The sequence below is a fragment of the Pristis pectinata genome, chromosome 3, assembly GCF_009764475.1.
Source record: "Pristis pectinata isolate sPriPec2 chromosome 3, sPriPec2.1.pri, whole genome shotgun sequence".
NCBI lineage: Eukaryota > Metazoa > Chordata > Chondrichthyes > Rhinopristiformes > Pristidae > Pristis > Pristis pectinata.
Window position 1 is genome coordinate 553845 of NC_067407.1, and position 13818 is coordinate 567662.

The 13818-nt window shown below is 44.6% G+C and overlaps 1 protein-coding gene across 1 annotated transcript in view; it reads left to right on the top strand.

The window, feature by feature from the left end:
• The window catches only part of col11a1a (collagen, type XI, alpha 1a), a 217187-nt gene extending 205704 nt beyond the window's left edge, over window positions 1–11483 (top strand). The window contains 3 exon segments of the mRNA XM_052013124.1: window positions 7508–7576; window positions 8082–8315; window positions 10849–11483. Of these exon segments, the coding sequence (XP_051869084.1) occupies window positions 7508–7576; window positions 8082–8315; window positions 10849–10995 (450 nt within the window). The 3' untranslated portion in view covers window positions 10996–11483.
• The last annotated feature ends 2335 nt before the right edge of the window (window positions 11484–13818 follow it).

Here is a 13818-nt window from a genome sequence, read left to right on the forward strand (position 1 = left end):
ACTTGCCCCTCTCACCTTAAATGCATGCCCTCTGGTACTAGACATTTTAACCCTGGGATAAAGATACCAGCAGTCTACTTTATCAATGCCTCTCATAATTTTATAAACCTCTAAAACATCTTCACTTTTATCAACCCCTTATTTATCAATTTCTCTAATATTTATCCATTTCCACTTTAAATATTTCTTATGGTCCAGCTTCCACCACTCACCGGGGCAGAGAATTCTGGAGGTTCACCACCCTCTGCCAGAGGAAACTTCAGTTTCTCTCCTTTTAGACAATCATCTGCCATTTGATTCCACTTACTGAAGTGTGTGACCTCACACTTGCCCACATTAAGCTCCACTTGCCAGGTTTTCACCCACCCCTCAATCGGTCTATACCCCATTGCACAATCACAGTATCCTCATCACAACACACCCTTCCACCTCTTTTCATATCTTCATCAGATATGGAAACCTTACACATTGTTCCTTCCTCCAGGTCATTAATGTAAACAGTGAACAACTGCAGACCAGGAATTGATCACCGTAGTTCTCCACTAGTTACCTCTGAGTCAGAAAGGACCCATTTATTCCAACTCTCTGTTTTCTAGGAGACAGCCTGTTTTCAACCCATTCTAACACACCACCTCTGATATCATAGGCTCTTCATTAATGTACAGGCTCTTATGTGGCAACTTGTTAAATGCCTTCTGGAAATCCAAATACACTCCATCTACAGGTTCCCCTGTATCAACTATCGCTGTCACATCCCAAAGAATTTGAGTAAATTCGTCAAACATGATTCACCTTTTCATAAAACCATGTTGACTGGATTTAATTATATTCAGCTTTCCTAAATGATTCGTTATTTCCTCTGATTATTGGCTCAAGGATCTTGCCAATAATAGTTGTTAAACTAACTGGCCTGTAGTTCCCTGCCTTCTCCCTTTTTCGTTCTTTGAACAAGGGAGTTATATTGGCTGTTTTTCAATCTTCTGGTACCCTCCTGGAGTTCAGTGAATTATGAAATTTTCAACCAATGTGTCTACTATCTCTGCAGTCACTTCCTTTAAACTTCTAAGGTGCAGTCCGTTGGGTCCTGGTGACTTGTCCATCTTTAGCCTCTGAGTTTCTCCGGCACTTTATCCTTTGTAATTGGGATTTTTGTAAGATAGAAACATAGAAAACCTACAGCACAATTCATGCCCTTCAGCCCACGAAGCTGTGCCGAACATGTCCCTACCCTAGAAATTACTAGGCTTACCCATAGCCCTCTATTTTACTCAGCTCCATGTACCTATCCTAAAGTTTCTTAAAAGACCCTATCGTATCCACCTCCACCACCATTTCCAGCAGCCCATTCCACACACTCACCACTCTCTGAGTAAAAAAACTTACCCCTGACATCTCCTCTATACCTACTCCCCAGCACCTTAAACCTATGTCCTCTTGTGGCCACCATTTCAGCCCTGGGGAAAAACCTCTGACTATCTACCCGATCAATGCCTCTCATCATCTTATACACCTCTATCAGGTCCCCCCTCATCCTTTGTCTCTCCAAGGAGAAAAGGCCGAGTTCCCTCAACCTGCTTTCATAAGGCATGCCCTGCAATCTAGATAGCATCCTTGTAAATCTCCTCTGCACCCTCTCTATGGCCTTCACATCCTTCCTGTAGTGAGGCGACCAGGACTGAGCACAATACTCCAAGTGGGGCTGACCAGGGACCTATATAGCTGCAACAATACTTCTCGGCTCCAAAATTCGGTTCCCCGATTGCTGAAGGACAATACACCATATGCCTTCTTAACCACAGAGTCAACCTGCGCAGCCACTTTGAGTGTCCTATGGACTCGGACCCCAAGATCCCTCTGATCCTCCACACTGCCAAGAGTCCTACCATTAATACTATACTCTGTCATCAGATTTGACCTACCAAAATGAACCACTTCACACTTATCTGGGTTGAACTGCATCTGCCACTTCTCAGCCCAACTTTGCATCCTATCTATGTCCCTCTGTAACCTCTGACAGCCCTCCAAACTATCCACAACACCCCCAACCTTCGTGTCATCTGCAAGCTTATTAACCCACCCCTCCACTTCCTCATCCAGGTCGTTTATAAAAATCACAAAGAGCAAGGGTCCCAGTACAGATCCCCGAGGTACACCACTGATCACCGACCTCCATGCAGAATACAACCCTTCAACAACCACTCTTTGCCTTCTGTGGGCCAGCCAGTTCTGGATCCACACTGCAATGTCCCCTTGGATCCCATGTCTCCTCACCTTCTCCATAAGCCTTGCATGGGGTACCTTATCAAACGCCTTGCTGAAATCCATATACACTACATCTACTACTCTCCCTTCATCGATGTGTTTAGTCACATCCTCAAAAAAATTCAATCAGGCTCATAAGGCAGGACCTGCCCTTAACAAAGCCATGCTGACTATTCCTAATCATATTATACCTCTCCAAATGTTCATATATCCTGCCTCGAGAGGAATGGTGCTCTGTTTCTATTGAGAAATTTCAGTCCAGTTTTTTTTCTTTTTTCTTGTCTTTTTTTTTGAAATTTTCTTTTTAGTTTAGTTTGATTATTTACAATTTTTTATTGATTTTTGGAGATTTTTTTTCTTTTATATACACAATAAATCTTTTTCTTTCCTTTCTTTTATATTTTATTCATCTACTAAGAGATCGTGAGATCTGAAGATTTTTAAAAATATTTTATTGTTCTTAATGATTATCTATGCCATGATTGTTCTCCTGATCTCTTTGTATTACATGTACAAACATTGATATTATATATTAATCTGTATTAATTTGGAAACTAGTATAAGATTGAAAAAGAAAAAAAAAGTCCTGCCTCTCAGGATCTTCTCCATCAACTTACAAGCCACTTAAGTAAGACTCACTGGTCTATAATTTCCTGGGCTCTCTCTGCTCCCTTTCTTGAATAATGGAACAATATCCACAACCCTCCAATCTTCCAGAACCTCTCCTGTCTCCATCGATGATGCAAAGAGCATCGCCAGAGGCTCCGCAATCTCTTCCCTCGCCTCCCACAGCAGCCTGGGGTACATCTCATCCGGTCCCGACGACTTATCCAACTTGATGCTTTCCAAAAGCTCCAGCACCTCCTCTTACTATCTACATGCTCAAGCTTTTCAGTCTGCTGCAAGTCCTCACTACAATCACCAAGATCCTTTTCCATAGTGAATACTGATGTAAAGTATTCATTAAGTACCTCTGTCATTTCCTCTGGATCCACACACACTTTCCCACTGTTACACTTGATGGGTTCTATACTTTCACGTCTCATCCTCTTGCTCTTCACATACTTGTAGGATGCCTTGGGGTTTTCCTTAATCCTGCCCACCAAGGCTTTCTCATGGCCCCTTCTGGCTCTCCTAATCTCTTTCTTAAGCTCCTTCCTGTTAGCCTTATACTCTTCCAGATCTCTAACATGACCTAGTTCTCTGAACCTTTTGTAAGCTTTTCTTTTCCTCTTGACTAGATTTATTATGGCCTTTGTATATCACAGTTCTTGTATCCTATCGTAACTTCCCTGTCTCATTGGAACATGCCTATGCAGAACTCCACACAAATATCCTCTGAATATTTGCCACATTTCTTCTGTACTTTTCCCTGACAACATCTGTTCCCAATTTAACCTTCCAATTTCCTTCCTGAGAGCCTTATGATTCCCTTTACTCCAACTAAATGCCTTGCTAGTCTGTCTGTTCCTATCTCTCTCCAATGCTATTGTAAAGGAGATAGAATTATGATCACTATCTCAAATGTTCTCCCACTGAGAGATCTGACACTTGACCAGGTTCATTTCCCAATACCAAATCAAGCACAGCCTCTCCTCTTGTAGGCTTATCTACATATTGTGTCAAAAATCCTTCCTGAACACACTTAACAAACTCCACCCCATCTAAACCCCTTGCTGTATGGAGATGCCAATCGATATTTGGGAAATTCAAATCTCCCATCACAACAACTCTGTTATTCTCACACCTTTCTAAGATCTGCTTCCCTATCTGCTCCTCAATATCCCTGTTACTGTTGGGAAGCCTATAAAAAAAACACCCAGTAAAGTTATTGACCCTTTCCTGTTCCTAACCTCCACCCACAGAGACTCCGTAGACAATCCCTCCACGACGTCCACCTTTTCCGCAGCCCTGACACTATCTCTGATCAACAGTGCCACTCTCCCACCTCGCTTGCCTCCCTCCCTGTCCTTTCCGAAACATCTAAAACCCGGCATGAAGTAACCATTCCTGTCCCTGAGCCATCCAAGTCTCTATAATGGCCACCACATCGTAGCTCCAAGTATTGATCCAAGCTCTAAGCTCATCTGCCTTGTTCACAATACTCCTTGTGTTAAAGAGACACATCTCAAACGGAGCACCACCTGCCCACCCCCCCCCTCCCGCACCATCCACAAGCCCTCCCTACCCAAGAGCCAAACACCTCTTCCCCAGTCTCTCCAGTTTGGATCCCACCCCACAACAATTCTGGTTTAAACTCTCCCCAGTAGCCTTAGCAAACCTCCCCACCAGGATATTGGTCCCCCTGGGATTCAAGTGCAACCCGTCCTTTTTGTACAGGTCATACCTACCCCAAAAGAGGCCCCAATGATCCAGAAATGTGAATCTCTGCCCCTCACACCAATCCCTCATCCATGCATTTAACCTCCTCCTCATTCTATTCCTATACCCACTGTCACATGGCACAGGCAGTATTCGTGAAATTACTACCTTTGAGGTCCTGCTTCTCAACTTCCTTCCTAACTCCCTGTAGTCTTTTTTCAGGACCTCATCCCTTTTCCTACCTATGTCATTGGTACCGATATGTACCACGACCTCTGTCTGTTCTCCCTCCCTATTGGATATCTTGGATGCGATCTGAAACATCCTGGACTCTGGCACCTGGGAGGCAAACTACCTTCCGAGTTTCTTTCCTGCGTCCACAGAATCACTTGTCTGCCCACCTAACTATGGAGTCCCCCATCACTAGTGCCCTCCTCACTCCTTCCCTACCCATCTGAGCCACAGGGCTGGACTCTGTGCCACAGGCACTGCCACTGTTGCTTCCCCCAGGTAGGCTGTTTCCCCCAACAGTACTCAAGCAGGAGTACTTATCGTCAAGGGCTACAGCCACAGGGGTACTCTGTAGTACCTGACTCTTCCCCTTCCCCCTCCTGACTGTGACCCACTTGCCTGTCCCCCATGGCCCCGGTGTGACCACCTGCTTATAACTCCTCATTCTCTCTGACCAGATGAAGGTCATCGAGCTGCATCTCCAGTTCCCTAACACGGTCCCTCAGGAGCTGCAGCTCGACACACCGGGTGCAGATGTGGTCGTCCTGGAGGCTGGGAGACTCCAGGACCTCCCACATCTGACACCAAGCACAGAAAACCGCACTCATACTACTTCCTTTCCTCAAATCACCTGCCTCGCTTTGCCCCGTTACCGCCTAAGCCCATTGAGCCAAAGCCGAATCACTCTGCTACCTCTCACTCCATTGCCCGCTCCGAACACTGCCCACTGAATATGGCGGTCTTCTCTTTAAACTGCTCACGCGCTACCCACTTGTGTCACACTCCTGCGCAGTCTTGCCCCACTATTCCCGATTAGAGAGAAAAAACACTTAGCTGCTCCGAAGTCTGCCAAAACAACCCGAAACAAAACCACCAAAGTTCTATCATGTTATTTGAACTTAACCCACCTGATATCTTAGGGCTATTAGCAATGACTTCCACAGTAAAGACTGATGCCAATAATATATTCAACATACCTACCATTTCTTTGTTTGCTGTTATTAATTCACCAGCCTTGTTCTCCAGAGGCCCCACATTTACCTTAGCCGCCCTCTTCCTATTTACATATCCATAGAAACTTTGAGTGTTTGTTTTTATACTATAGACAAGTTTTCTCTCAAAATGTATTTTCCCCCTTAGGAGCTTTTCATTCTGCTGCTGGATCCTAAAACCTTCCAGTCCTCTGCTCCCCACCCCCTACCGCTGGATCCTAAAACCTTCCAGTCCTCTGGTCCCCACCCCCTACCAGAGGGTGGTAGTGGGGTGTTGATTTTCAGATTGGAGACCTGTGACCAGTGGTGTAGCCCAGGGATCAGTGCTGGGTCCCCTGTTGTTTGTCATCTATATGAGCAATTTGGATGAGAATGAGGGTGGCATGATCAGTAAGTTTGCAGATGACAACAAAATGGTGCTGTGGTGGACATTGAAAGTTGAATAATGTTACAAAGGATCTAGTCAACTGGGGAAATGGACCAAGGAATGACGGATGGAATTTAACTCAGACAAGTGCAAGGTGTTATACTTTGAGAAGTTAAACCAGGACAGGACGTACATGGTAAATGGTAGGACCCTGAAGTGAGTTGTAGATCAGAGACATCTGTCCCTGTAAGTGATGATACAGTTAGACAGGGCGGTGAAGAAGGTGCTTGGCATAGTGGCCTTCATTGGTCAGGCCAGTGAGTACAGGAGTTGGGATGTTATGTTACAGCTGTACAAGACATTGGTGAGACCACACTTGGAGTATTGTGTGCAGTTCCGGTCACCCAGCTATAGGAAGAATGTCATTAAGCTGGAACGGGTGCAGAAAAGATTCACGAGGATGTTTCTGGGATTGGAGGGTTTGAGTTGTGGGGAGAGGCTGGACAGGCGGGGACTGTGTTCCCTGGAGTGGAGGCTGAGGGGTGACCTTATGGAGGTTTATAAATAACAAGGGACAGAGATAAGGTGAACGGTCTCAGTCTTTTTCCCAGGGTCGGGGAGTCAAAGGCGTAGGTTGAAGGTGAGAGGGGAGAAATTTAAAGGAAACCTGAGGGGCAACTTTTCCCAGATAGGGTGGCTGTTAAATGGAGCAAAGGAAGTGGTTGAGGCAGGTACAATTACAGCTTTTAAAAGACATTTGGACAGGTACATGGATGGGAAAGGTTTAGAGGGACATGGGCCAAATGGAGGCATGGGACTAGCTAAGGTGGGGACGATGGTCAGCATGGATGAGTTGGGCCGAAGGGCCTGTTTACTATGACTCTATGACCAGATCCCTTATTAACCCTTCCTCATTACTTAAGACCAAATCTAAACCAGCCCGTTCCCAGGTAGGCTCCTGCGATACCCTTGCCAGTTTGGTTCATCCAGACAATAAGTAGATTAATATCTCCCATTATAATTGCAGTTCCCCTCAAACATGACCTGGATATTTCCCCATTTATGCTCCGACCTATGAGGGGTCACTTTGTAGGGTTCAATAGCCCACTCCCAGCCATGTCTTCCCTCCCCTGCTACTCCCGATCCCACATCACAATCCACTGCCTCCTCACCAGCAACTCAGCACTGCTCTGCTACCTTCCTTGGTAACAACACCCTGTCTCCTTTCCCTTGGCCTCTCCTTTTGGGGCAGTGTATAATGGGCAGCATTGAGCACCCAGCAACCATGTCTCTGATTGTGTTTACACCTTGCTCATCTTCTGTTGTGTGACAGGCTCGACTCTCTTCCTGGTCCAAGGAGTCACCCGGATCCTGGTTCAGTGAATTCAAGCGGGGAAGGCTGGTGAGTTAACTGTTCAACTGTGGAAAGCAGCACCTCCTGTCCCTGTATTAACCCCTCGTCCCCACCTCCCTCCACGTGTTAACCCCTCATTTTGCTTACATCCTGTGTTCACCCTTTGATCCCCACCTCCCGCTATATGTTAACTCTTTGTATTCCCCACTTCCTGACCCGTTAACCCTTCATTCCCCACCTCCTGCCCACATGTTAACCCCTTGTTCCCCACCTCATCCCCATGTTAACCCCCGTTCCCCACCTTCTGCCCCATTAACCCCTCATGTTCCCCACCTGTCCACATTAGCCCCTCATTCCCCACCACCTGCCCTGTGCTAACCCCTCATGTTCCCCACTGGTACTCGTTAACCCCTCATTCCCCACGTGCCCCATTAAGCCCTCGTTCCCCACCTCCTGCCCCGTGTTAACCCCTCATGTCCCCACCTCCTGTCCATTATTAACTTGTGTTCCTTCCACAGCTCCCATCTCATGTTAACCCTCTGTTTTCCTACAGCTCTCCTACGTGGATGCTCAGGGTGAAACCATTAACCTGGTGCAGATGACGTTCCTGAAGCTGTTGAGTGCATCTGCGCGACAGAACTTCACCTACAACTGTCACCAGTCCGTGGGCTGGCATGACACTTCGTCTGACAGCTACGACAAGGCACTGAGGTTTCTGGGCTCCAACGATGAGGAGATGTCACATGATAACAACCCCTACATCAAAGCCATCTCTGACGGCTGTAGTGTAAGTATCACAGGAGGTGTGTATGAGCGGTAATGTCAGTAATTGGAAGCAATCCTCACACCTGGCCTGTGCTCCTGGGTCAGACCCACACCGGGAACACCGTGCGCGGTTCCCGTCTCCATATCCCCTGGGTCAGACCCACACCAGGAGCACCATGCACAGTTCCAGTCTCCGTATCCATGGATAGGACCACACGGGGAGCACTGTTCATGGTTCCAGTCTCTGTAACCCTGGGTCAGACCCACAGTGGGAGCACCGTGCATGGTTCCTGTCTCCATAACCCTGGGTCAGACCCACACCAGGAGTACCGTGCACAGGTCCAGTCTCCCTATTCCTGGGTCAGACCCACACCAGGAGTACCGTGCACAGTTCCGGTATCTCTGCTTGTTGTATTTGGTAGTTTGCAATGATATTGTACATACCATATGTTTTTTAATCTGTTAAAATGGATAAGACTATTAATTTTATTTCATAGAATGTTAATGGCTTAAACAATCTGGTTAAGCGCAAGAAGATCTTTAAAGTTTTTCATAGATTAAATGCTCCGATCATTTTCGCTCAGGAGACTCACATCAGGAAGAAAGATAAGCAAAGTTTTTTAGATTTTGGAGGGGTCAACAATTCCATTCAAATTCACAAGCAAAGGTGAAAGGAGTCTCTATTTTTATAGACTCCTCAATTTCGTTTGTCCATCATGAGACAATATCAGACCCAAATGGTAGATTTTTATTAAGTACTGGTTTACTTCATAATGAAAAAGTTGTTATGGTTAATGTTTATGCACCCAATGTAGATCACCCTGAATTTTTTAAACATCTGTTTGCATTTTTTCCTAACTTTGATTATGGGTGGAGATTTTAACTGTTGTCTAAACCCTTCGATGGATAGATCTGTGTCAAATCCCGCACTTCCAAACAAATCCGCTGTCTTTATTAATTCCTTCTTAGTTGAATCCGGAATTTTAGATGTTTGCAGATTTCTACACCCATATGATAAAGAATTTTCATTCTTTTCTCATGTCTACCATAATTACTCGAGGATTGATTATTTTTTTTATTGATGCTAGACTAGCTCCACTTACTACGGACTGTAAATATGATGCAATTGCTATTTCTGATCATGCACCATTGACTTTATCAATTAAATTACCAGATGTATCCTTTGATGTCAGACAATGGCGATTTAACCCTTCTCTATTACAAGACTTAGATTTTGTCCAGTTTATTAAAGAACAGATTTCATTTTTCTTTTTAACCAATATTACTGAAGAAATCTCCAGTGGGATAATATGGGATACTTTTAAAGCATATATCTGTGGTCAAATTATTTCATATTCTGCTGGATTGAAATATGTATATTAGCTGACAAGATTAAAGAAATCGATTTTAAAAAAAAATATTCTGATACTCCTAATCTGGAGCTTTTTAAAAAGAGAACAGAACTCCAATTACAACATAGTTTATTATTAACATCTTCAATTGAAAATCTACTACTTAAAAACAAAAGTCAATTTTATATACATGGTTATATACATGACAAATCTGGTAAATTACTGGCCAACCAATTGAAAGCTACATTATCTAAACGTCAGATTAATAAAATTCGTAAACCAGATGGTACCTACACGATAGATCAAGTCCAAATTAACAAATCCTTTCAAGAATTTTTTATACCAATCTCCTTTATACCAATCAGAATCCCCTGAGGATCCTACATTAATATATGAATTTTTAAGAGATCTGAAGATTTCCCAATTATCTTTAAATGAACGTTCTACATTAGATGCTCCCATTTCAGAGGAAGAAATAAAGAAAGTAATATTTTCAATGAACTCGGGTAAAGCACCTGGCCCTGATGGATATACAGCCGAATTTTTTAAATCCTTTTCTGATATTCTTGTTCCCTGGTTAGCCAAAATTTTTAAAGATGCCCTATCAGTAGGTAAACTACCACAATCTTTCTATGAAGCAACTTAATCTTTAATTCTTAAAAAGGATAAAGATCCCACTGATTGTGCATCTTATAGACCTATTTCTTTATTAAATGTAGATTCAAAAATATTTTCCAAAATATTGGCCTTTAGATTGGAAAAGGTTCTTCCACAAATTATCTCTGACGACCAGACAGGATTTATTCAGAATCATTATTTACATTTTAACATTAGGAGATTAATGAATATTATATATACCCCTTCATCCCAAATTCCAGAATGTGTTGTTTCACTAGATGCTGAAAAGGCGTTTGACAGTCGAATGGGAATATCTATTCACTACACTTCAAAAATTTAATTTTAGCCCTAAATTTATATCTGCAATTAAAATGATTTATTATACACCTATGGCTTCAATACTTACTAATAATCAAAGATCTCCTTTGTTTAGGCTTTTATGAGGTACTAGACAAGGTTGCCCTTTAAGCCCTTTCTTATTTGATATTGCTTTAGAACCCTTGGCTATTGCACTCCAGGACTCTTCAAATATATGTGGCATTACTTGCAATGATATTGTAAAATCATTTCTCTTTGATTTCCCAGTTGAGGAAAGGTTTGGAGAAGACTGTACTTGAGATCAACACCCCCAAAGTGCAGCAAGTGCCAATCATAGACTTTTTGGTGAGTGACTTTGGGAATCCCAGCCAGAAGTTTGGGTTTGAAGTCGGTCCCGTCTGCTTCCTGGGTTAAGGACGGAGACCTGACCGTACAGAACAATTGAACACCCAACTTTCCTCAAGACACGTGCAAGTTCTGCAGCTGGATGGACAAGCCTTCCCTCAGTGTACGTACTATTACCTAGAAATTACTGAATGCCCTTGTGGGGCCCGAATCACATGACTTAAACATATTATGGGAGACCAGAAGCTCAGCCATGGTGTGGAGTGACCCTCTGTGCCGTGTGGTGTTACCTCATGGTGGAGTCATTGCTTCAGCAGAGGTTTCTTGTGGTGCCTAATCTGACAGCTAAGATGCTGAGAAGATGTATTTTATTGAACTGTAATTATTCTTTTTGTAAATTATCTCTCATCTTTCAGAACTTGCAAGTGTCTCTCTCTCTCTCTCTCTCTCTTTGGCTTCCCATTTTGTGTCTTTTTCAATACCTTTTTTTGTAAAATTAATTATAAAATATACTGTGTAAACGATAAATCAGAAATAAAGTGTTAGCCTCTTGTGAATGAGCTGTGTTTCTTTCCCACCGCTGTGAGATGGGGCTCAGGTGCCAGGGGAGTGAGAAGAGCCCAGGTCTCTGAGTCAGACTGTACTGAGGACTTCCACTGTCATTTAGAAAGCTCAGCATCCTGATGCTCAGTGAAAGGTCTTCAGCCAAGCCCTGGAAACCTGGTGTCTCCCTGCCCACCGTCCTGCCCTGTTATCTCACAGGACCCTAACCAAGATCCATCAGGTACTCGGTGCCTTTTGTTGAAGTCGGCTCAGTTTTGAATCTCTGTTTAAATGGGGAACCACCAGTACTCGTCAACTCACAGCAGATCAAAGGCTGCACACAGCCCATAATGTGTCTAGGTCATGTGATTCTAACTGATTGCTAAGCAACAAGTAAGGAGTTTGTTATTGAGAAACTTCCCAAAGCCTCAGTTCCTGTCTGCTGAAGCTGCAGTTCCCTCTCCATTCCTCGGGAACAGTTCTCCTGGTCCTGCCTTGTGAACCATATTGTCAGACATTGTAGACTTGGGAAGAGGTGCTGGTTAGTAATTAAACCCCAGAATGAGCCCTCACCACTGCCGAGACTCCTGGTGTTTCTGCTCCCAGAGTAACATGTCGATGTAAAACTGGACAGGACCAAGAGTTTGAACATTAAAGGTCACGTCTCTCCAGCTGCTGTGTCTGGTGTTTATTTCCTGGCAGTTTGGGGTGAGGGATATGACAGGCAAGAGTGTGGGACACCCCGTTACTTCTCCACAGCCTTGGAGTGGAGCAGAATCCCCTTCACACCAGCCTCACTGAAGCTGCAAATTCAGCTGTGTTTTAACCAGAGTTAGACCAGTGCTCTCCCTCTAAGTCCCCATATACCAGGCCCTTCAGCCAACCATGTGTCCCGTTCACCATTCCTTCAGCCACACACTCACCGGACCCGTCCTTCCATTCCGAAACTCACTAACCTGTGGCTCTGGAAGCAATCCGGACATTGCAACCTTTGAGGTCCTGCTCTTTAAACAGCTCCCGAGCTCCCTCAAGTTGCAGGACCTCCTCCTTTCTCCTTCCACTGTCACTGGTACATGGACCACGAACTCTGGCTGTTCCCCCTCCCCTTTCAGAATGTTCTGCAGCCACACCTTGACCCTAGCACCAGGGAGGCAATACACTAACCTGGGGTCCTCTTGTGGCCACAGAAATGCTCCCCACAATAGAATCCACCCCCACTATCGCTCTCCATCCTGCTCTCCCCTCACATCAGGACAGCAGTGCCCACTGTGGTGCCACACACTGGGCTGAGGCCATTCCCTCCAACAGTATCTAACAGGGTAATGACCATAGGGACTCCTACACTACCTGCCCACCCCGTTGGTTACCCATCTTTCTGTTTGGACCTGTGGAGTGACCTGCCCACTCAGTGTGGACTGGGTCCACTGGTGTTTGGCATCTATATTAACAATGTAGGTGGCATGGTTCATCCGTGTGCAAATTACACCAACATTGGTGGTGTGGTGGACAGTGAAAAAATTGTCTTAGGTTACAACAGGATCTGGATCAACTGGGAAAGTGGGCCCAGGAAGGGCAGATGAAATTTAACTCAGACAAGTGTGAAGTGATGCATTTTGGGAAGTTAAACCAGGGCAGGACTTGCACAGTGCATGGGCTGTGTTGTAGAACAGAGCGAACGAGGGGTATTGTTATGCAGCTGCTTATAAAAGTCTGGTGAGGCCACATCTGGAGTCTTGCATTCGATTCTGGTTGCCCTATTATAGAGGGATGTGGAGGCTTTGGAGAGGTTGCACAAGAGGTTTACCAGGATGCTTCCTGGATTAAGAGGGCATGTGCTATGAGGAGAGATTGCAAAAATTTGTGTTGTTTTCTCTGGAGTGTTGGAGGCTGAGGGGAGACCTGATAGAGGTTTATCAATGAGAGGCATAGACAGAGTAGACAGCCAGTATCTTTTGCCCAGTGTTGAAATGTCTAATACTAGAGGGCATGCACTTAAGGTGAGGGGACTAAGTTCAAAGGAGATGTACATAGAACATAGACAGTACAGCACAAGAATGGGCCCTTCAGACCACGATGTTCTGCTGAACTAATTAAACTAGTAATTAAAAGCCGAACTAAGCTAATCCTTTCTGCCTACACAGTGTCCATATCCCTCGATTCTCTACACACTCATGTGCCTATCTAAGAGCCTCTTAAACGCCTCTATCGTATCTGCCCCACACATCTCCTTTGAATTTACCGCCTCTCACCTTAAATGCATGCCCTCTGGTATTAGACATTTTGACCCTGGGGAAAAGATACCGGCTGTCTACTCTGTCTGTGCCTCTCATAATCCTATAAAGTTCTATC